Below are 25,250 nucleotides of genomic sequence, written 5' to 3' on the forward strand. Positions count from 1 at the left end.
CTTTTGAACAATCCTTTTAAATGAAAAGGACAAACCCTTGATCTCTCAGTCTACCTTGCTATGGCCCTTGCACTTTATTTGTCTGCCTGCACCGTACTTGCTCTGTAACCATAACACTATATTCTGCATTGTTTTTTTTTGCTTTTTATATTACCCCAGTGTACTTGTGTCTGAATGGTGTTGTAACATGAACAAAGTTTCCACAGAGACACTAAAGCTAGTGGATGCAGAAGTGTTTTATTCAACAAAATGAGATTTTCAGAGGAAGGAGCCTGTTTGACCCAGTATTGCATGCCATTTTGAATGTTAATGATCAAATGACAATTCTGTAGTTACAATGTATCTACAGTGCTTCCTTTGCATTACATGTAATTTTCATATAATCTTCACCTCTCCTTCTTTGTACCCACACTCCAGACATGTTAATCAACATTGTCAAGTTTTCAATTAATTAGCTTCCACTGCTCCAGGAAACTATTGTCCAGGGCTGCCTTTTAAATTTAATCTACAATCCATGTTCAGGTCTAAAGACTGGTTGCTGAAGTTAATATTTGCTGTATACCATAATTTCAGAATATGCCATAGCAGATGGCATGCAAACAAAACCTTTTTACTGTATCTCAGTAGACATGACAATAATAACTGTATCTTTTTACTGTATCTCAGTAGACATGACAATAATAACTAATTACCAGTCAGGTTTAATATCACCAGCATACGTCATGAAACTAGTTGTCTTTGTGGCAGCAGTACAATGCACTACATAATAATAGAGAAAATATATGCGATACAATAAATATATAGAATAGTTAAATAAGTAGTGCAAAAATAGAAATAAAAAAAGTATCCATTCAGAAATAAGATACAGAGGGGAAGAAGCTGTTCCTGAATTTTTGAGTGTGTGCCTTCGGGCTTCTGTATCTCCTTCCCGATGGTAGCAATGAAACAAGGCGTGACCTGGGTGATAGGGGTCCATAATGACAGGTGCTGCCTTTTTGAAGTATCGCTTTCTGAAGATGTCATGAATACTACAGAGGCTGGTGCTCATGATGGAGCTAAGTAAGTTTACAACTCTGCAGATAATTTTGATCCTGGGCAGTGGGACATCCCCCATCCACGGGCTCCACAGGGGAAAATTTAAAAAATTCAAAATAATTTGACCTAAATTATCTTAATCATAAATAGCAAACCCTTTATCCTTAGGTTCCTTTTCACCAGTTCAGTCGATTCAGCCTAGGAAAATAGCCCCTCAGCCACAATCCTATCAATTCGTCTCAGGACCTCTTCTGAAGTTTGATTCTAATGACTAGAATTTGAGCCTTGGAATATCACAAGCAGAAGTATGGAGAGTGAAGATAGTACACACTGAGTGTTTGTGAATTGCTTCTCATGCCGATATTTTATGAACACGAGATCCACACTGGACTTCGAGGTAAATGGTCTGGGGTTCGAATCCAGCCGGCTCCTTCACACATTCCATCTGTGATGGGTTGTGCATCGAGCTTGCAACTTAGCCTCATAAAACAACACCATTGCTAAGGAAACAGCAAAAAATAATGCTGTCCAATGTGCCACATGCGCAAAAAGGAAATGATACCTGACTTGTTGACTTCCTTCAATATTGTACTTTCCACTTATACACATTCACCATTTTCTCTTACCGGGTAAATCTTGAGGTATCCTGAATGTTGTCACCCTTTGCAATCTCCTTTGCATTGTTTGATCTTTTAAAAACAGTGACCCTTTTTTGACTTTGCATTTGGTTGTTGAAGCATAATTATCAGTAGATACAGTACTGTGGAAAAGCCTTAAGCATATATATATATATATAGTGCCAAAGACTTTTGCATAGTACTGTATATGACTGATCTGTGTGTGATATTATCACATCTTTGTACATTTGACGTAAGCACACGTTGGTTGTTGTCAGTGTTCACGAAAAGAGGGTTCTGAAGAGTTCCATGGGTCTCATGTTGTATATGAAACAGTACTCATCTGTTCTGCATTGTCCATACTTGCACTCCCTCACAATTTATCACAATAACTAGCCCATGCCAATGCCTGGTTCGATTCCAATCCTCCCTTAGTATATTTCATCAAAGGCCACACATGGTTTAAATGAGATCCTCACTCATTGAAAAACGTCAAGTGATGCCTGTCCCATCTGACTGCATTTGACCCATTACCACTGGGCGGGAGGTGTAAAAGTCTTAGGTCCCATGCCACCAGGTTCAGGACCAGTCGTTGTCCTGTAGCCATCCATCGGGCTCCTGGACCAGAGTGGATGGCTTCACCCTCCTCGGGGCTGAACTGACCACACAATGTGCAGGCTCCTGTTCAGGGACTCTGCCTTTGTTAGGTGTGGATTTTCATCGATTTTATTGCTTTTCTTTATTTTCCTCAAGGTTGATAATGCTATAACAAACATGAGAACATCTACGATGCTGGAAATGCTGGAAATCCAAACCAACTTACCCAGAACGCTGCAGGAACTCAGCAGGACAGGCTGCATCTATGGAAATAAATACCCTCCTACCCTCCAATCTGATGCCATGAGTATTGATTTTTCCTTCTGGTAAACAAATTCCTCCCATTCTCCCTTTCTCTCTTCTTCACTCTGACCTTTTACTTCTTCTCACCTGCCTATTACTTCTCACTGGGTCTCTGCATTTCTCCTATTGTCCACTGTCCTCTGCTACTAGATTGATTCTTCTTCAGCCTTTGACCTTTCCCACCTTCTTAGCTTCACCTATCACCTTCTAGCTACATCCTTCCCTTCTCCCCACTTTTTTATTCTGGTATCTTTCTCCTTCCTTTCCACTCCTGAAGAAGGGTTGTGGCCCTTAACATCGAGCGGTTATTCATTTCCATAGATGCTGTTTGACCTGCTGAGTTCCTCCAGCTTTTTGACTGTATGTTATGGATGCTTTGATATTTTCATTTACTTTGAACTTTGATCCACCTTGAAGTCAACCAGTTAAAGTTATGCTTAAGTTGCACAGCATTAACTAAAATCTGACATTGCAGTTCTCCAGCCTGTGAAGATTAGACATTTATAAATGCTGTTCCAATTTTCCTACCCACTAGATTTTTGACAGGATCAAAAACACATAAACTTTGTGTGCCCACATCTCCGTCTCATACTCATTGGCTGCATGGGCAGTTGTGGACTTAATACTGACACACTTTAAAGTTCAAAGTAAATTTATCAGTAAAGTATGTACAGAACATACAACTCTTGAGATTCATCTTCCTGCAGGCAAGTTCAAGTTTAATTGCCATTCAACTATAACGGATACTGATGAACATAGCCAAACGAAACAGCCGTAGTCCGGGGCCAAGGTGCAAAAAACAGTACCAACAGACGCAAGGCACAACCACAAAACAAGGAAACCACTAGAGCCCGGGAGAAATCCCACACAAAAAAAAGACTGACAAGTCTTGAATGTGCAAAAAAAAAAGAACAAATCATGCAAACAATTAAAAAAAAGTTAACAAGTAACACACAGAACTTTAACCACAGAGCCCCTGAAAGTGAGTTTACAGTCACAGAGCAGGTCCAGCACTGAGACGGGTGAAGCTGCTCTCGGAACCTGGTTGTTGTAGGACAACGACAATTCCTGAACCTGGTGCTGTGGGACTTAATGCTGCTGCACCTCCTACCAATGGTAGTCTTGAGAAGAGAGGGAGCTGGGTCAAACACAGGCAGGCAGGACTAGTGTGGGGGGTGCAGTGGTGGTGGAATCTGGGCTGTTGCAGAGAAGTGAGCAGAGATGACCATTCAGTCTGCTAACTTTTATTTAAAAATCGAGATAAGTCACTTGGGCAAATTGTAGTTAACAAATTTGAAAAATTTAACCCAGCGCAAGTTGCTGGAGCAAAATCACACAGGTTCTAACCTGCTCTGGTGATCAGGTGTAATATGTTCGTGAACGGTGTTCCAGTACACTGCCCTGCAGTACTTCAGCTTCGTTGGATTTGAATATGAGATCTTTCCGGCCTGTGGATGTCCAGTGCATCAAGCAATCAGAGGCTTTTCTTTCAGTCTGGTAGTCACAGTAGAGAGGGGAGATGTGCTTTTGGACACATCCAAATTTCTGTTGAGTGTCTATTGATGTGCAAAGTGACCACTGAAGTCTCACCAATTCTGTACACATCTCCTTTGTTCTGCTTAGCCACTCTGAAGTGTAACAGAAGTTTCCATTTTTCCACAGCCAGTGGGTGGACTAATCTCCCACTTGTGTACCTCATACAGCTGGAATAGGTGGAAATTATAATTTAAGAGATCACTGTGAATTATATTGCTTTTGCAATTTATTTGTATGTTTTGGAGGAAGCTGTTTCCTCGTTCTCACGAGATGTTCTGTTTTGCTTTCAGGTCGATTTGCTGAGAAAGATGCGAATCACCGGGGTTGTTACCCAGGGTGCCTTGGCTGTAGGCGTACCAGAATACATTAAAGCCTTCAAAATTGCTTATAGTTTTAATGGCATAAGCTTCAACACTTTCAAAGACAGTGACGGAAACACAGATAAGGTAAAATTAAATTCCAGCAACAGCCTTTAATACAAGTTTTCTTACTGGGCAGAGCATTTCTTTATTGGTTAGACCGCACTTTTGCAATTTATTGCACAGAGATCTGGTCACCATGTCACCTGAAGAATGTGGCAGCAATAGAGAGAATCCAAAAGAGATCCACTTGGATACTGCCTGGATTCGAGGGCTATGGTTATAAGGAGTGATTGGAGAGGCAGGATTTATTGCTACTGGAATACAGGAAATGTCAGGGTAACCTAAACAAGTTTTATAAAATTATCAGGGGCATAATCAGAATCAGAGTCAGAATCAGGTTTATTATCATTGGCATACAGTACTGTGCAAACGTTTTAGGCACATATGTGTACGGTAGCTGGAGTGCCTAAGGCTTTGGCACACGACCGTATTGTCAACATGGCGTGAGATTGTTAATCTTGCAGGAGCAAAGGGTGTTGGGAATGGGGAGGGTGGAAAACCGCGGGAGGGGTTGGTAGAAAAGGAGTGCCGGGGAGGTGGCATGAGTGCAGATATCAATCTATATATAAGGTGTGTGTGTGTCTAAAACTTTTGTACATTTATTATCAAAGTATGTATAAATTATACAACCTTGAGATTAGACTGCTTACAGGCAGCCACAAAGCAAGAAACCTGAAAGAACCCAATAAAAAAAATAAAGACCAACACCCAATGCGCAGAGAAAGAGAAAACCTAAAACCATGCTAACAATAGAAGCGAGCAGTAGCATTCCGAACCAAATTAAATCCATAGAATTGAATCCACGGAGTATCCTGGATTAGGCCCAAAGCCTCTGTCATTGTTCCTCATGTTAGCGGGGCAAATTGCTGTGAAGCTAGCAGACATGAAGTGTGGCAGCGAGGGCAGTCTCAGAGTCTTCGCACTGCGACGAACGTCGTGGGAGAGTGAGTGATATCGGCCTGACCTGACATACTGCCTTCCCAGGCTGTCTGGGCTGGTGTTTAAATTGTCCAAGCAGCAGATCGTGCCTCGCATTCGGATCTGAGCCCTGCTGCAGCAAAATGCCTCGGGCCTAGTTCACGCCCGTCAGTAATTCGCTCAGGGCCTGGACTTTGTTAACCAGCCCAAAGTTGTTTTCGACCTCTCTAAATCGGCTCTGTGCTTCAAGCGATCCAACCTTGCCCCCGACTTACACCATGACATTTGTTCTTTTGTGGCAGCAGTATGGTGCAAGACATAAAAAATTGCCATTAATTTATAAGGTAGCTAGCTAGATTGATTGTGCAAAAGAAGAATACTGAGGCAGTATTCGTGGGTTCAGGCACAGTTCAGGTCTCTGATGGTACGGGTGAATATGTTTTATCTAAAACACTGTGTGTCTTTAGGCTCCTGTACCTCCTTGCTGGTGATAATAATGAGAAGAGGGCAAATCCCAGATGACGGAGGAGATGTGTAAGCAGATACAATTACAATGTTTAAAAGGTGTTTGAATGGGCATAAAGAGAATAGGGGTGAAAGGATTCAGGCAGGCAGAGCTGATGTAGACAAGCTTCACGGTCAGCATGGACAAGATGTGAGATCTGCGCTGTAAGATTGTCATTATAATCTGTTTTTAGTATGTCGCAACATTTCAAATTAGTTCAGATGAAAATCAGTGAACAGATTCATACACACTCCCCATAACTGATTAAATATAGGATGTTATTTGACTATGTGATGACCCATTTTGATAATAATTCTGAATGTATTGCCATTTCTGTTCGTTCCTCCCACGTTTCAGTGATATACAGGTTAGGGTTAGTAAGCTGTGGATGTGTTAAGTAGGTGCTGGAAGCATGGTAACACTTGCAGGCTGCCCCCAGCGCATCCTTGGTCTGTGCTGGTCATTGATGCCCAATGATGCATTTCACAGGTCGATGCACATGGGACATTTGTTGAGAGTAAAGGATCCAAATAAAATAATTATTCCCTTGCAAAAGGTCCAACAGGGGTATTCTTTGTGGTGTCCTGGCCAACTTCTCTGAAACAGATTAAATCACCATTCTCAGGCAGTTTCTGAAATCCACCATAGACTGATTTCCTCTGGCACGCAGCATTGTGTCTTTGTTATGCAGATTTTTTCAAAAAGTTTTATTGTATTTCTTTATTTTCCTTTAAGTGCCTGCAAGAAAATAAATCTCAAGGTAGTATATTGTGATAAATGTACTTTGATGGTAAATTTCTTTTGGACTCTGAACTTTGTGAGGAGTCCTCAGTAGCCATGGCCACTCTTACACACACTCTTGGCCTTTACTCCACTTTCACCTACTTGTCCCCTAAAAACCTTTTACACCTTCCTTGTACTGTGATTCTCAATCCTTGAATCCCATCCCCTTTCCCTTATCTCCCCAGTAACTAAACCCTTTCCTCATCCATCCTTGAGTCTATTTTTGATCTCAGCGATTAAGTAACTTTGTGGATAACTTTGTCATTAATGATAAAACACCTTAATATGACAGAGAAACATTGCAGAAGATTGCATTATCACTTATAACATTGGATTCAATGGTAAAAGGAAAATCATGATAGGGATCGTTTTCTCAGAATGCAATCCTTTTCTAATACTGGGTTGCCACCTTACCAACAATAGAAGTCCAACACTGATCCTTGTGGAACAGACACCGAATTAGAGAAGCCTTTCTCTGGAAAGCAAAAATAGTGAGGTAGTGTCCATGGGTTTAAGGACAGTTCAGAAATCTGATTGTGGAGGGAAAGAAGCTGTTCCTAAAACTTTGCGTGTGTGTCTTCAGGGTCCTGTACCTTCTCTCTGATGGTAATAATGAGAAGTTGGGCATGTCGTGTGTGATGGGAGTCCTTACTAATGCATGCTGCCTTGTTGAGGCATCATCTCTTGAAATTGTCTTCGTTGGGTGGAGAGGCTAGTGCCCATGATGTAGCTGATTGAGTTTACAACCCTCTGCGTCTCTTTCCGATCCTGTGCGGTGGCCATTGCACACCAGGTGGTGATGGAATCAGTAGTGAATGCTTTTCACTACTATTTTCTGTGACTAGGCCATTTTCACTGACCAAGTTTTCACCTTACTTCTACAGATATTTACTGGAAATCACAACAACAATGACCTGAAGAGCAATCTAATCAACCCCCCCATCATGGCTCGGTACATTCGCCTCCTTCCAGTGGTGTGTCAGAGAGCCTGTACTCTGCGCATGGAGCTAATTGGCTGTGAACTGAACGGTAAATCTTTGGTCTGGAATAGTTGGGGTGAAATGAAAATGGCCAGTTTTGGATGATTGGACCAGAGGTGGTAAAGAATGGAAGAGCAGATTAATTCTATGTCAAAAACCCTGGGAGGAGTTGTGTTATGGGAAACACATCATCTTAGTCCACCTACCATAGAGCCATACAATTTGGAAGGAGACTTTCAGCAACTTTGTCCACACCATTTGGTAGACACCCATCCATATTAACACCGTCCAAGGAATAATATTAATGAGGGTTTTATAACAAAAAACAGTATTTCACAGAACATCGAACAGTACAGCACAGTATGGACCCTTCAGCCTATATAACCTACCATAGCTGCCCTATACAATTTAGTTGACCTATATAAATCTACTTCATGATCAATCAATCCGTTCCCTCCTCCACAGCCATATCTCTCCTTCAGCACATCCATGTGCCTTTCTGAGAGACTACGTATCTACTACCACTCCCTCTCTTCTGTGGGCAAGCCAATTCCCAATCCATGTAGCCAAGTTTCCATGGGTCTAATGCTTCCTGACTTTCTGGATGAACCTACCATGGGGAACTTTGTCAAACGCATTACTAAAATAAACTAGTCTACCTTCATCAAATTGTTTCATCATCTGAAAAATATGAATCAGCTTCATGAGGCATTATCTGTCCCTCACAAAGTCAGGCTGACTATCCTGAGTAGGACTATGTTTCTCCAAATGCTCATAATTTCCCAAAGTGTTCCCTAAAACGTTCCTAGTTTGCCCACCATTGACGGAAGACTCACTGCTCTGTAATTCCCAGGATTATCCCCACTCCCTTGTTTGAACAACAGAACCACATTCACCATCGTCCTATAATCAATGGTGAAGCAGTTGGGTATAAGTCGGTTATTTTCTTTTTAGCCTCCAGCTCCATTTCATTTATACATCTACCCCTCCACCATCAAGGAGCAGATGATTTGGATTGATCAGGTATCAGAAAGCTAGAAGAGCTGGTTAGCTGTTGGGTGCATTACCTCCAGTGTTAGACAACTGCTTAAGCCAAACTATGTCACACCGTTGGTGATGTGATCCTTCCAATAAGAACAAAATTGCATTAATCTGACTGTGACTACCTTCTGTTTTCTCAATATACATTCAATGGTCACTTTATTAGGTACACCTGTACCCCTGAGGTGTTTTGCATTATCCACAAAGAGGTAACGCACTCCATGAATTAATATTAATTTGTTTATTCACAGTTGATCAGAACCTGCCAATGCTGTTCAGGGTGGAATATCACTTTAGGCAAAGGAAAGAGTAGAGGAACACCATTAGTGTTCTTCTGCATTAACACTTGATATTCTTATTGACAAAATATCAGGTTACTAACCGGAACCAGCTCAACAGAGAGGAGGAGAAACTGTTGGTAAAATGAGAACGTGGTATAGATGAGAACATTCTTCACTCCTTGTCCACTGAGTGTATGTGCATGATCTTCTGCTGTAGTTCACCCATTTCAAGTTTCAACATGTTGTGTATTCAGAGATGCTCTTCTGCACGCCACTGTTGTAAGGAATGGCGGTTTACTGTCACCTTCCTGTCAGCTTGAACTAGTCTGGCCATTCTCCTCTGGCATCTCTCAGTAACGAGGAATTTTCACCCTCAGAACTGCCACTCACTAGATGTTTTTTGTTTTATGCACCATTTTCTGAAAAACCTAGAGGTTGTTGTGCATGAAAATCCCAGAAGATGAGCAGTTTCTGAGAAACTCAAATTTCACCCCCCCCCACTCTTGGCATCAACCATCAAAATAATTTAGATCATATTTCTACCCCATTCTTATCTTTAGTCTGAACAACAATTGAACCTCTTGACCATGTCTGCATGCTTTTATGCATTGAGTTGCTGTCACATGATTTGAATTAAAGAGCAGGTGTAGAATCAGAATCAGGTTTAATATCACTAGCATGTGTCATGCAATTTGTTGTTTTGTGGCAGCAGTAGATTGCAATACAACAAAAACTATGAATTACTAAGAAATATATATATAAATTCCAAAATCTGAATACCTCCAAAATCTATTTTTTTGATCAATCGCATGACATCACAAATTGGAAATTCCACAAGGTGCTAGGAAGGTTCCTTGGTGACGCCCGGATCTCTGTGCTCCGTAGGCAGTTCTGAGAAGTGACCTCGCTCACTGTATGTGATGAACAAAAGCTAATGAAAACTTTAAAAAAAGCACTGCATAAAGCAAAAAATGAAGATCGTAAAAGTGTGTTGAAGTAGTTGATTCGTCAGCTTTGGAGTGAACATATGTCACTTAATGGAAAGCTAGTGGAAAATGTATCACAATGAACTGAAAATTGAAGGTAATTGTGTATATTTAGCAGGGTGGTTACAGAAATGTTAGAAAAGGCATGGTACCAATTTTTTAAAAAAATTTGGTGATGAAGCATGCAGCAGCAGTGAAATTCAGTGATGAGTTTACCAAGACATTCGCTGATGGAAATCTAACACACTGAACATCTGCATCAGTACAGATGTGTGCTGAACATGTGGAAGACTTATTGGTAGCACATACATTCAGATTTGGGAATGATAGCAATGTCAAACAGCCATTGACTGTTCACCTGGGCGGCTGAGGTAATGTTAGTGTACCTTTCTGATGGTTCAATGTGCACGTTAGGGCAGGGGTTTCCAACCTTTTTTATGTCATGGACCAATACCATTAAACATGGGTTCTGTGGATTCCAGCTTGGGAACCCCTGCCTTCAGGCAAAAAGAATCGTATAACCTAAGATTTAAAATCAACATCTGAGCCAGTTGAAGAAGGGAATTCCATATTTCTACCACCCTCAGCGCAGAAATGTTTCTTAACTTCATCCAAAAGGTTAGGCTTAAATTTCCGACTCTGGCACCTTGGTGCCAAATTTTTTTTTTGCACCAGAAAGTATATTTTCTTAATTCTGATGGAAGACCTAGATCTGAAATGTGTACTGTATAACCTCTAGATCTTCACCACCAACTGAGGTCTTCCAGCAGTTGAATTTTGCTCCAGGTTCCAGCATCTATAGCTTATTGCCTCTTCAAATACATTTCCTAACTGTAGAAATTAGCTGACGCTGTAAGAGCTACAACCTGTCTCTTAATGCCAGTAAGACCAAGGAACTGATTGTGGACTTCAGGGGGAGAGAAATTAGAATTTATAAATTAGTATTTAATTAGTTACAATTCAAATACTCTACAAAAAAAGTGCCTTCATCTTGGCTTATAGTCATAGAGCATAGAAACAGGTTTTTTTGGCCTATTTAGTCCATACTGAACTGTTAATCTGCCTATGTTTGTTGACCTGCACCTGGGCCATAGTCTTCCATAAGCCTCACAACCATGCACTTAGACAAACTTCATTTAATTGTTGCAACTGAATCTGCATGCACACTCACATCACTCTCTGAGTAAAGAAGTTCACCGTAAATATTTCTTCTTGCACCCTTAACCTGTAGTTTTAGTTGCACCCAATTTTAGTGGGACAAGGTAACAGAGATGGTTTGGTTCTCATTCAAGTGTTGGAGATTGTATATTGTGTGTTATATATACTGACTTTTAAACACTACCCACTCTGTCATAAAATTTGTGTTTACAGTTTACTTAAACACAACAGGTTGCTCGGAACCACTCGGGATGAAATCAAGGCTCATCAGGGACAGGCAGATTACTGCTTCAAGTACATACAAAATGTGGGGGATCGACGCTTTCACCTGGGCACCGTGCTTAGCGCGGCTGGACAAACACGGAAAAACCAATGCCTGGACGGCTGAGTTCAACGACCGATCACAGTGGCTTCAGGTATCAGACCCAACGCCTTGCTCAAGCGAACACAACTCAGGCCAGGCGTTTTGCATTTCCACATCTGGTGTGCCTCCAGCCGAACTGCAAAATAGATTTAAGGAAGTTTGTTCATTGTGGATGCAGGAAATGTCTTATCAAACAAAATAAATGTGAAACTCACTGCCTGTGCAGGCCAGAGACGAAAAATGGTTTGTATAAGGGGAAGCAGATGCTTTTTTGGCAAGGAAGGGTGTCATGTACAGATAGTTCTGGCAGCCTTTGTAGAGCAAGGAAAACATTGGTATGAGGGGTGATTGATAAGTTCATGGCCCAAGGTAGAAGGAGTCAATTTTAGAAAACCTAGCACATTTAATTTTCAACATAGTCTCCTCCTACATTTACACACTTAGTCCAGCAGTCGTGCAGCTTTCGGATATTGGACCTCCAGTAAGTGTCCACAGCAGGGGTGATTGACAAGTTTGTGGCCTAAGGTAGAAGGAGATGATTTATACAGCCCTCGTTACATGCACATGCATTTCAACTCTTTATGCAGAAAGTTTGAAGTTAATAACTCATCGGGGTGATTGATAATTTTGTGGCCTAAGGTAGAAGGAGATGAATTATTAACTTCAAACTTTCTGCATAAAGAGTTGAAATGCATGTGCATGCAACGAGAGCTGTATAAATCATCTCCTTCTACCTTAGGCCACAAACTTATCAATCACCCATCTGTGGACACTTTCTGGAGGTCCAAGATCCGTATGCTCCATGACCACTGGACTAAGTGTGTAAATGTAGGAGGGGACTATGGTAAAAAATAAATGTGCTAGGTTTTCTAAAATTGCCTCCTTCTACCTTAGGCCATGAACTGCTCAATCACCCCTTGTAACATACCATAGAGGAACATGGAGAGATGATGGCAAATGGGCTTGAAAAGATGGATCTGCAAGGCTGTTGGAATGATGGGATAGATTCAGACCATAAGACCATAAGTCATAGGAGCAGAATTAGGCTATTTAGCCCATTAAGTCAGTTCCACAATTTCATCATGGCGGATTATTATCCCTCTCAACTCCATTAATTTGACTTCTCACGGTAACCTTTGATGCCCTTAGAAATCAAGAATCCATCAACCTCCACTTTAAATGACTTGCCCTCCACAGCTGCCTGTGGCAATGAATTCACAGACTCGACGCCCTCTGGCTAAAGAAATTCCTCCTCATCTCTGTTCTAAAGGGACGTCTGTCTATTTTGAGTCTGTGCCCCCTGGCCCTGGACTTGCCAAGAATTGGAAACATCTTCTGCACATCCACACCATCTCGGCCTTTCATATCCTGTGTAGACCATAGTAAGGCTCGTCAAACACTGAGCACTCAAACATGGGGTGATACTCCTCCACTCAGATACAGCAGCTCATCAGCTTCAAGGGGTAAACAGTTCAATTGTAAGGGTCTTTTTTTCCCCATCTCCTACAATCTGGCTTCAGGTCGATAGGAAATAAGGAAGCGGGGGGGAAGAATGGGTTTAAGTTTTAAACTATCATTACTATGGAAACCATAGTGTTTAAATATGACTGTGGTATTAGAATAAGATAAATTATAAATATTCACATTCCAGGTCCTCTCAGGAACATGTGTTTATATAGCATCACTGTCCATCTAGTCCATGCTGAACTATTATTTTGCCTTGTTCCATCGACCTGCACCTGGGCCTTAGTCCTTCATACCCCTGATGTCTCTGTACTCATCCAAACTTCTCGTAAAAGCAATTGTACCCAGATCCACCTCTTCCATAGCTCATTCCACATTGACACCATTCCCTGAGTAAGAAAGCCCCCCCCATGTTCCCCTTAAACATGTCACCTTTCACCATTAACCTATGACCTCTAATTCTAGACACACACAACTTCAATGGGAAAAAGCCTTTTCCTGCTGAGGTTGGGTGAGACTAGAACGTGAGGTCATGGGTTAAGGGTGAAGGGTGAAATGTTTAAGGAGAACCTGAGGCGGAACTTCTTCACTCAGAGGGCAGTGAGTGTGGAAGGAGCTGCCAGCGGAAGTGATGGATGTGGGTTTGGTTTCAACATTTACAAGAAGCTTGGATAAGTACAGTACATGGACATCAGTGGTATAATGGGCTATGGCCCAGGTGTGTATTGATGGAACAAGGCAGAATAATATTTCAGCATGGACTCAATGGGCTGAAGGGTCTGTTTCTGTGCTGTAGTGCTGTAATGACTCTATTTGTCAGGAAAATTGAAACTTGATTGCAGTTTCCACCAATCACCATACTGTTTTTTTCTTCATTACAAAAGTAAACTTATTGCAATGTGCAATTCTACGGCACTGCAACAAAGCACAGAGACAATAACAATAACAAACATAAAATAGATTAAAATGTGCCCATTCTTCTCCAAGGTGACCTTTATTATCTGTGGTGCCCAGTGATCCCAGAACGTCTCCATGGTACCCGTGGAAGCTGGCTGCATGTTCTTTCTCCGTGGTTACCCAGGCAAAATTCACTTTGGTGGGGAAATCGTACCCAGGTTTCCCAACTGAAAGTTGGGTGTAGTTACCACTATACTACCAATGATGTATGTCATAAGTGGAATTTGAACTCATACCTTCAGCTGGAGACCAGAAGCATTTCATCTCTTAAGTCTAATATCTCAGAGCACTCAGGGGTTGCTATGGTCAATTACATCATGGGACAACATTTAAGGGGCAGAGTGAAAGCATGTACAAGGGTGTATGTCCAATTGGCTTAGGAGCTTAGCTTCGTCTAGCTATTAGCTTATGGCTTACCTTTCATTTTATCTGTCTGTTGTCATCTCCTTATAGATTGATCTCCTTGTTCCTAAAAAAATCACTGGCATCATTACTCAAGGAGCAAAGGACTTTGGAGTGCATCAGTATGTGAAATCCTTTAAAATTGCCCACAGCAATGACGGAAAGTCTTGGACTATTTACAAGGATAGCATTACAAGAAGAGATAAGGTAAACAATTTACTAGGTGGTTTAAATGGTTCAGCATGGACTAGGTGGGCCAAAGAGCCTGATCCTGTGCTGTACTTCTTTATGACTCTAATTTGACGTACTATGAAGGTAATACCATATGTATAAGTAGTACATTTTAAAAAAGAACCTCAAGAAAAGTTTGTTGGGGAACATTTGTTTTCCAGCTCCAGTGTATAAGCTTGGTCCATTTACTTGCATCCCTGAGTGAGCAGGTTGTAATCTGAACCCTTAACCATGCACTTTTCTAAAGCTCATTGCCATACAAGGGACTACCAAACCATCAGAAAGATGGTCCTCCGAAACCCAGGCTGAGCTCCCAGTGCTTCAGGTGGAGATTACAATGGTCCCTGGTTGCACTCTGGCATGGAGATTGCTTCGAGCCTTGCCCATTCTCCTACGTCAGCCATTACTGGCTGAAACAGTGGATGGGATCTTGTTTTGTGCAGAGTAGCTATCCCAATTCCTAAGCCAACGTCACAGTCTGTTGAAAGTAATTTAGTATTCTGTTAAAGCATGGGGATGTTGATGACTCTAGCAGTGTGTCGTGATTAATTTTAATCTTGAACTTCCTTTGGTCTGAGCAGCTTACTTATCCTTTATAGAAGTCATCACTGAGTCTGGAATCACACAGACACCAAGCTGAAGGCTAATTTCCTTCCTTAAAGGACTTTAATGAAACAGATGTCAATCTTATTATTTATGAAGGCTATTTCTGATTATAATTTATTATTCCAGATTTACCTAATAAACCAACTTCCTCAGCTGCCTTGTTGGAACACATAGACGTTACTGAGAGACCAGCTTGATATAAATTACTGATCTGTTCTTGCTTAGTTTTAATTGACCTTGTTCTGAGCGCCTGAGAAAGGTTCACTGATCAGAGTGGACAGTGATGCTCTTTTATTGGCAGTTATCCAGCTGAAACTATCTTCCTGTGATGCTGCAGCAAGTTTTCTTTTCTGGCACGTGTTCAGTCATATACTCGTGCATCATGTGTAAAGCCCTCCCCACCATTAAGCACATCGACTTGAAACGCTGTCACAGGAAAGCAGCGTCCAGCGTCAGGGACCCCCACCACCCAGGATGTGCCCCCTTTTGCTGCTGCCATCAGGAAGAAGGTCCAATGGCCTCAGAACTCACGCCACCAGGTTCGGGAACAGTTACTACCCCTCAACCATCAGGCTCTTCAACCAAAGGGGATAACTTCATCAACTTCACTTGCCCCATCATTGACAGGTTCCCACAGCCAATGGGCTGACTTCTAAAGACTCTTCATCTCACGTTCTCAATGTTTATTGCTTATTTATTATTATTATTATTATTTTTCTTTCTTTTTGTATTTGCACGGTTGTCTTTGGCACTGGTTGAATGTTGCACGGCCTTTCATTGATTTTGTTATGGTTATTATATAGTATGCCTACAAGAAAATAAATTTCAGGGTTGTATATGGTGACATATATGTGCTCTGATAATAAGTTTACTTTGAACTTTGATATGACAATAAACTTGGCCTTCAACCTCTCTGTGTCTTGCTCAAGGTGGAACTCCCTGAAGTGGCTGATCCACCACTATCCCAAAATCCCTTTTAAAAGTTGGCAATAGGTGTTAGGAATGACCTGATAGTGCTTTGAGTTCTCCCAGTAGAGTGAGGTATGCCTTCCTAATCCCGTTAAAGTGGCCTCAACATTTACTTGCGAAAGAAAATAGAAGAATCTGGAAATCTGAAACAAAAATGGAAAAGGTTGTAAGCACAGTTAATGTTACATTTTGGGTCCTGGAAACCATTTCTAGTTCTACAGATGCTGCCTGACCTGCAGTGAAATCTTAACTCATTAAGATCTCTCACCAGTCTTTTGTAACAGTACCTTATGTTGAGTTGGCTTCTCTCAGTCAGAGGCCTATAATAATTTGCCTCCAGTGAGGATAAGTTGAGATTTCGTATTTCAGCAAACAAACCAGTGACCCACCCTCCACCAGTCGGATAGAGTTCATGCAGACATGCAGACTGGATTAGAGCAAATTCTGTTTTGCCAGCGGTTGATATTCAGATAACATAAACCTGCAGTTGGCAGGTCAGGCAACATGGAGAAATAGAATTAACATTTCAGGTAGAAAACCCCTTGTCAAAACTAACTAGGGTCTTAGGTCAGCTTGTTGGGGTACTGAAGTCTGTAGGATGGTTGGTCAATTGTTTGTGAAGACTGCATCAGATGGCAAGTAGATTAGGTTAATTTATTGCTATATATAGGTGCTGGAAAATGGTGAGCAACATCATCAACGATAGCACCCACCCTGTTCATAGTCTGGTTGGTTCACTCCATCAGGGAGGAGGCCATGTAGCATCCATGCTGGGACCCCCAGACTAAAAAAACAATTACTTTCCCCAAGCAGCAAGGCTGATCAACATCTCCACCCCACCACCACTACTTTATCATTTCTTCTCAGAGTCACCTTATATACAGACACACCTGTGCCTAGCATCAATTAATGGATATACAATCAACCTATATATAATAAGCTATCTTATGTATTTATATTTTTTGTGTTCTTTGTGTTACTGCATTTTTTTATGCTGCATCAGATCTGGAGTAACATTTATTTTGCTTTTACTTTACACTTGTGTATTGCAATTGACATTAATCATTCTTGAACCTTCAATATACTGCAGGGAGCGTTGAAATTGCTTGTTTGCAGGAGCTAACTGAGTTAGCTATGTACTTGTAATAATGAATGTAATGACGGGTGCAGATCAGCAGAATGGTGTAAGAAAAGCTTGTGACTGGATTCAATATTGACATTTCCTTTCTTTATTGACACGCTTCCCCGTAGGTGTTCCAGGGCAACCACGACAACTACAACCACAAGCGCAACATTTTTGATCCACCGTTCTATGCACAGTTTGTCCGGATCTTGCCTCAGACCTGGCATGAGCGCATCACTCTCCGCATGGAGCTGCTGGGATGTCACGAATAGACCTTGCTTCCTGCTTGCGATAGAGGGTTATTTGATATGTATTCTGCTGATCGGCATCACTGTATTGTACCTCTTATACACACTGGAATGCCAGCTTCATTCTATGATAATCTCTTCATTACCACAGACCAATGACTATTAGAAAGCAAGAAAACCTGTTTGTAGTGTTCTTCCCCTTCATTAGTGACCTTTTGACATTTAGTCCCCACTTCCCTTTGACCTCAGAATCCAACGATTGTCAAGGGTCACTAATGAGAATCCCTGTTGGCAAACCAAAGCAGGGGAGTGATAGAGAGGTCAGGTTACCTGATTATCTGCAGAGAATGGTTCCCGAACCTGGGGTCCATAGGCCCCTTGGTTAATGGTAGGGGTCCATAAGGTCAGGGACCCCTGAGTGAAAGAGATCTTTCAGAATGAGATGGTTGGGTCCTCTGATCATCGTCCTGTGGAGAAGTGCCTGACTTTCCACTTGAGAATTCTGTGGAGCATTGAGGCTAAAATCGGGAGCTTATTCTTGCCGGGGGAAGCTCAAGTAGACACCAGTGCCTCATGGCTTCCTGTAGAAGATTCTTAAATGATTGGCCACGTTTCCTCCAGAATATCTGTAAGTGATTGGCCAAGCTTCCCCGAGAATATCCTTAACTGATTGGCCAAGATTCCCTGAGAATATCCTTAAATGATTGGCCAAGATTCCCTAGAATATCCTTAAAAGATCTGCCATTGAATTAACTTCTGCTGCCTCTTCAATGTGAGAAAGCAGGAAGGATATTTCACAATATCATATTGGCAAGAAAATATTAAGCTGCATGATCTTCATTAATCTTGATTATGGAATATATTCCCTCATAAAGATTTAACCTTATAGAGGTGGGAATATTTTAGCTTCCTGCAGTAATATGAAATCGGTAATTTCAGATCAAATGAGAATTGTCCAGCTTTATTGATCACCACACATGCTGATTTCTGTGGAATCTGAGGAAAAAATTTCAATCTTCCAGGTCAAAATTGTTCATTTCCCAAATCACTCAAAGTGAAACTGACCTCCATTATCTCCTTAACCATATTATGAAAGTTTTAGTAGCCACTTTGCTTTGGAGCTTATTCTTATGTGCAAAACACTGGGCCAAAGTAAATGGGTCCCCTTTGCAGTACGAAGAGTTTAAGAGAGATTGTGATCGGTGCATTGGTACAAAAGGTGGGAGATCAAGAACATATATCTGTACACAACAGCTAGATCCAACTTTGAGCCAGGCATGGTCGATGGAAGGTTATCATGGCAGTTTGATAGCATCAGTCGGTATTGACATCTTGAGGTAAAAGAACAAATATCCTGCACTAATGACAACAGATATTTTTCAGGCATGGAAGGAGTCTGACATGATCTGTCGAAAAGCTCAGAATGGAAGTTGGTAGATTTTTGATGGAAACGTTATTAAATGGTACAGAATAAAGTATAAATTGTCTAGGATACAGCATTTATCATCTAATTGGATGGTGGAACATGTCTTGAGAGTGAATGGTCTCATCCCCTGCCCGTGTTCCTATATGGAGAGCTTTAATCGTTGGACAGGTACAGTGTCCCAATTTACCGCTGTTACCTCATTCACTACAAGAGAAAGAGAGAAGGAAATTGTCAACAAACCTCTCAGACAGGTGCTTGTGGTTAAGGATGAAGCAAAGTTAGGCCAATTTAGAATCCGCAGACTCGACCACGGGGAAGGCAGGGTATGCTTGACTGGATGGATGGTATTATCAGTGGGTATCAGCCTCCTGTATATTGGTGAAACCCGACATAGATTGGGAGAGCACTTCGACAAGCACCTATGCTTCGTTTGCCAGAGAACGCAGGATCTCCCAGTGGCCACCCATTTTAATTCCACTTCCCATTCCCATTCCAACATGTCAGTCCATGGCCTCCTCTACTGTCATGATGAAGCCTCACTCAGGTTGGAGGAGCAACACCTCATATTCTGTCTGCGTCGCTTCCAACCTGATGGCATGAACATCGATTTCTCGAACTTCCAATAATGCTCCAGCTATCTCCTTTACCATTCCCCATTTCCATTCTTCCTCTCTCACCTTATCTCCTTGCCTGCCCATCACCTCACTCTGGTGCTCCTCCCCCCTTTTCTTTCTTCCATGGACTTCAGTCCTCTCATCAGATTCCCCAATCTCCAGCTATATTCCTCTTTCACCAATCAAGTTTTCAGCTCTTTACATCATCCCTCCCTCCTCCCAGATCCACCTATCACTTCATGTTTCTTCCTTCCCTCCTCCCACCTTCATACTTGACGACTCATCTCTTTTTCCAGGCCTGATGAAGGATGTCAGCCCGAAACATTGACTATGCTCTTTTCCATAGAAGTTGCTTGCTGAGATCATCCTGCATTTTGTGAGTGTTGGTTGGACTTCCAACGTCTGCAGATTTTCTTTTGGTTGTGGATGGATAAGTGGGTGGTTTATGCACTGGTGGGCTCCAGCTATTTTCACTGGGCTTTTCTGTATTCACTCCAAAAAGACTGAAGACTCTCAATACCTTCTTGGATGCTGCCCCTCCATATTAATCGTTTTGAAATTAGGGATTCTTGGTCCGTGATCATGTTAATTTTTTTCCAAGGATGCTTTGAGCTCATTCCTAAAGCACTTCTTGTCCTCCCAGTAATGTGTGGCTATGACTACTGGTGGGCCCTCTCGTGGATTCAGTTGTGTGTAATTAGAGCCTCAGTGCTGGGGTTAGTCAGCCTGGGAGAGGACGCTGATAATGGTTCATCTACAGTGCCAATGGATTTGGAGTTTCCTGTGGAGAGATCATTGTTGGTAATTTCCAGTTCTCTGGGGCATCTGCTATAGGAACCAAAGGTGAGAAGTCACTGCTGCTTTGTGTTAGATCTGACATCTTGCTCCTCAGGCGCTCTGGTCTTTGGATGTCTGAAAGCCGTGTTAGCGCTCCGCAGATGATGTCAACGTCGGCATCTGCTGACAGGTGGCTGCTAGGCTGTGGAGCGTGAGCCAGCTTTACAAGTATCATCATGGACCTCCATTGTCAGGGGACGGTGTTGTGTGATAAAGGCAAGTTGGTAAAGGACCCTTTTCCTGCAAGTTCAGAGCAAGATCCATCCTCCCACATACTTCACACCATGACAACTTGGATCCTCAAGTCCGAGTGTTTACATGTGAAAGTATTTCTCTCTACTACTGCTCTGAATGAGGTTGGGTGAATTTTGATCCGGATATGCTGTAGGATGAACAGTTCACAATCATTTTATGGAATAGCTCCATTCCTACGAGAAACTTGAAAGATTACCACAACATTATGGTGAAAAGATATTGGAGTGATGATACACTGTAGCACTTGTCTACACTGTATGTCACAACTTAGAAAGACACCATTGGACATTCCACTCAAGTTAGAATTGAGGGTGACTTCCTGTGTTGTATTTGTAAACCATCAACTCCCAGGCCAATTTACTTAACAGTCATGTGCACTTTTTTTTTGTAGCTGTGTTTTTCAACCCAAAGAAATTAGAGGATGGGGTGGGTGAATGGTTGATGGGAGACTGGTGGGTTTGAGGGCACTAGCACCTTACCATGAACCACTACACATTCACAAAATGTCCATGCAAAAATTCTCCCCAAAATAATTTACCAGACTTTAACATATAGAGTTATGCTTTTCCTATAAGTAACCCCTTATAAAACAATGTGGGCTTCCCTGGTATTTATTGACTTGCTTATTAAATCAGGTCACAAGTTATTGCACTTTAACTTTTCTTCAGATCAAATGTTGGTTGTGGATAACTTAGTCTGCGAATGGGAAATTTCAACTATTAATTAATTTGCTGATGTAATTATAATTTACATCTTTATTTTACTTTAAAGCAATTATGATATTTTTGCTTGCATCATAGACCAGGTTGCTCTCTTCAGTTAGCTGATGAGGTAACCATAGCTTTTCGCCAGGGGCAGATGATGTCAGGTGGTGCCCAACCTTCACAGAGTGTTTCGACCCCTAACCACTACACTCTCCAGTTGGCAAGTCAGCAGTGGTGGCAAAGTCACTGCCCCATCTGCTCCTGATTTCCAGCTCAACAACTCTTGTCTGCTCCATATCCAGCAAGAGGCTCTTTCAGCTTCCTACCCATCCTGCGAGCGGTTTGGTTCTTACTCTTTTCAAAAAGGCCCAGCACAGACACAGCAACCTCCATGCTGACCCTCCCAGGAACTCTCTACAGCCGATCTCTATGGGGATTAGCCACGTCTTTTGTCCCTCTACTCCTGAACTAAAGATTGGTATAAAGTCCCTGTGAAAGTTTGCAGCAATGTGTAGAGTGACTGAATCAATGGAATAGGTATTGAAATATAATTAATTGATCGGGAAATTTAAGATTCCAGATAGTTTAGTTTCAGAGTCTGCACTGTGGAATATTTGTGCTGTCAACACAAATTGGTATGATGGACTCCCAGAGACTGTTTTCAGTGATGTGCAGCAGAACAAGGCTGAACAGATATAAAAATGGCTGAATTCTCGAGGCTCTTTGGACTACCTTTGTAGATTCACAGATCACTAATACTGAACAAAATACTTCATGAAAATGCTGCATATCTGTAATGAAGACTGAAAAAGTTGTAAGTGCTCCAAAGGTCAGGATATCTGTGGGGAGAGAGCTGAACTGTCTAGAATTTATGATCAATGAGAAAACACATACCAGCTCTCAGACCCTTGGCCCTGTTTCTCTCTCAATTCTAGTGTCAGCTGTTAATTCAATGGAATCGCTGGCAGGCAGTCAGTACAATGCCAACAAACTCACTGAGAAGCTAGTCACAGACAGAAAACTGGAAAGGCCAAAGACAGCGGAGCAGAATTAGACCATTCAGCCCATCAAGCCTACTACATCATTTGGTCATGGCTGTTTTATTTTCCCTCGCAACCACATTCTCCTGCCTTTCTCCGTTATCCTTGACACCCTTACTAATCAAGAACCTATCAACATCTTTAAATATACCCAATGACTTGGTCTCCATAGCTCTATGTGGCAATGAATTCCACAGATTCACCACCCTCTGGCTAAGGAAATTCTTCCTCATTTCTCTATAAAGGGACATGCTTCTGTTCTGAGGTTGTGCCTTTGGTCTAGGCTCTTCCATTATTAGGTGTCCTCTTTTAGTATTTGGTAGGTTTCAATGAGATCCACCCTAGTTCTTCTGGACTCCGGTGAGTACAGGTCTAGAGCCATCATGTGTCCACATTAACCTTTTCATTCCTGGGTTCATTATTAATTGAGACGCAGCATGGAATAGACACTTCCCATCCTTCAACCCAAGTCACCTAGCAACTTCCCAGTTTAATCCTAGCCAAATCATGGGACATTTTAGAATGCCCAATTGACCTACCAACCGGTATGTCTGTGGTCTGGACGGAAACCGGAGCACCCACAGGAAACCATGCGGTCTCACGGAGAACGTAGAAACTCCTTACAGGCAGCTGTGGGAACCTTTGTGAACCTTCTCTGGACCCTCTCTGCCTAAGCCAGCAAATCTTTTTTTTAGATAGAGGTCCAAAGACATTGGGGATAATTTTGCTTTGGAAATTTGAATGGGTAGAATGAAAAACGTTGAGCAAAGGCTGTGGAGAGGATTAACTTAATGAAATGAAGTCCATGATAATGGGGATTGTTTGTCTGAATTGGTGACATGGAGGGATTAGGGTCCACGATAAGATTTCTTACAGACAGCAATGTGATGATCACTGGCACTGCAAAGCAATTGTGCTAAATGCTGCGCTCCATCCTGCCCAACAACTTGACTTCAATTTTATTGGTGCCTCTCTTTCAAGTCCTATGTTAATACTAAGACCATAACATATAGGAGCAGAATTAGCCCATTTGACCCATCGAGTCTGCTCCACCATTTCATCATGGCTGATCCATTTCCCTCTCAGCCCCAATCTCCTGCCTTCTCCCCATATCCCTTCATGCCCTGACCAATCAAGAAGTTGTCAACCTCTGCCTTAAGTATACCCAATGACTTGGCCTTCATAGCCTCTTGTGCAACAAATTCCACAGATTCACCACTCTCTGGCATTTGGACTGGGGAACAATATGCATCACTGAATTGAAACTTGGAATCATACAATGCAGAAGAAAGCAATTTATTCCATCAGTCGCTGATGGTTCTTTGAAGGAACTGTCCCATTGCTCCAAAGTACTTTGTTCTTTCCCTGTGCATACTCAAGCTTAACAGGAACGTGTCTGTGTGTGCCGGTGAGGTCTAGAATGCCTTTTGTACTAAATGCATACCAAATTCTTTCTGTGACTGACAAGGTAACCTTTTGAAGATAAATGCCTCACAAATTATGCTACAACATTCTCTTCATGAATCAGAATCAGGTGTATTATCACTGACATTGTAACGAGAGAGCTGTCGATGGTGATAAACCCAAGTGCAGAGTAAGGTCTAGAATTAACTCCGATTAGACTTGAAATGAACAAGACTACACAAGTGAAATCCAAAGGCAAAATCACAAACAGTAGAACTAGAAATCGAACTCATGATTGAGCAGTGAGTGCTCAGCATGAGCCCTCAAAGGACAGATTTTCCACGAAGGAATGTGGCAGTCAATAATTGGCCGTCTGAGTCTTAAAGGGACAGCGGCAGCTAACCATTCTCTGGGGAATTGGAGTGGCAAAACCTGAATGCCTGCTGCTATTTAGTTGGGACCAGGACAGACATTTGTAATGAGATTCATTGTTTTGTGACAGCATTACAGTACAATGCACAAAAAAAAACTCCTCTGTTACAATAAGAAACACATTAAAAAGTAGTCCAAAATGAGAGAAAAATAGTGCGGTAGTGTTTGTGGGTTCATGAATCATTCAGAAATCTGATGGCAGAGGGAAAGAAGTGAATCCTAAAATGTTGAGCTCCCTACCTCCTCCCTGATGGGGGTAATGGGAGAAGGTCATGGCTTGGATGGATGAGGATGGCAATTACCGATATACTTTGGCTTTTCTGTTCATATTTTGAAAAGAAGGCAAGATATATTTTAAGTAACCCCTTTCACTGCCAAATGAAAAGCGAACAACATTTTATTGGTCGATAGAATTGGCTGACTGATGTCCTACAAATATATCACAAGGTCATCATCTTGAAAAGCATCAAACGGTTTCAATGAAGACGAGAGGAATTGAATGAACTGTACTCATGCTGAATTTTCTTAAACATCTTGCCTGCTCTAAATTTATTACAAGAAATGACTCCGTTTGTATGGTAGGGTGTAAAACACAATGTACACTCCTCCACTCTCTGTAAACTGATTTATGTAAGAACTAACTCCACTGATTTCTCTTTATCATTGGTGCAAGCATTAAAGGGGATTAAACCAAACATGTCTTTGGAGGATTTTGTATCTTCATATCATTTATATCACAGTAAATATGCTGAGTTATTTATTAAGCTGACAGTTTAAAGCTTTCTTTTAATGTTGAAGCGTAGATTGAATGGACTTTTTCCCTGGGCAAAATTGGCTAACATCAGGGGACATAATATTAAAGTGATTGAAGGAAAGTTTTTTCACAGAGAGTGGTGAATGTGTGGGATTCCCTGCTAGAGTGTGGATAGAGGCAGATTAGAGTCATTTAGGAAACTCTTAGGCACATGATTGGTAGAAAAATGGAGGACTATGTAGGAGGGGAGGGTTAGAT

General features: G+C 41.7%; 1 protein-coding gene across 4 annotated transcripts in view; it reads left to right on the plus strand.

Moving 5' to 3' along the window:
• Positions 1-24,933, plus strand: part of LOC132382568 (EGF-like repeat and discoidin I-like domain-containing protein 3) — a 114,681-nt gene extending 89,748 nt beyond the window's left edge. For 2 of the 4 annotated variants that reach the window (XM_059952901.1, XM_059952903.1), the window contains 5 exons: positions 4,379-4,534; positions 7,601-7,745; positions 11,394-11,578; positions 14,401-14,556; positions 17,407-24,933. In XM_059952901.1, the coding sequence (XP_059808884.1) occupies positions 4,379-4,534; positions 7,601-7,745; positions 11,394-11,578; positions 14,401-14,556; positions 17,407-17,550 (786 nt within the window). In that variant the 3' untranslated portion in view covers positions 17,551-24,933. Of the gene's footprint in view, positions 1-4,378; positions 4,535-7,600; positions 7,746-11,375; positions 11,579-14,400; positions 14,557-17,406 lie in introns of all 4 variants that reach the window. The other 2 variants (XM_059952899.1, XM_059952902.1) reach the window with 1 other exon arrangement.
• Positions 24,934-25,250: the final 317 nt, after the last annotated feature.

Source organism: Hypanus sabinus, chromosome 28 (genome assembly GCF_030144855.1).
Source record: "Hypanus sabinus isolate sHypSab1 chromosome 28, sHypSab1.hap1, whole genome shotgun sequence".
NCBI classification, from domain to species: Eukaryota; Metazoa; Chordata; class Chondrichthyes; order Myliobatiformes; family Dasyatidae; genus Hypanus; species Hypanus sabinus.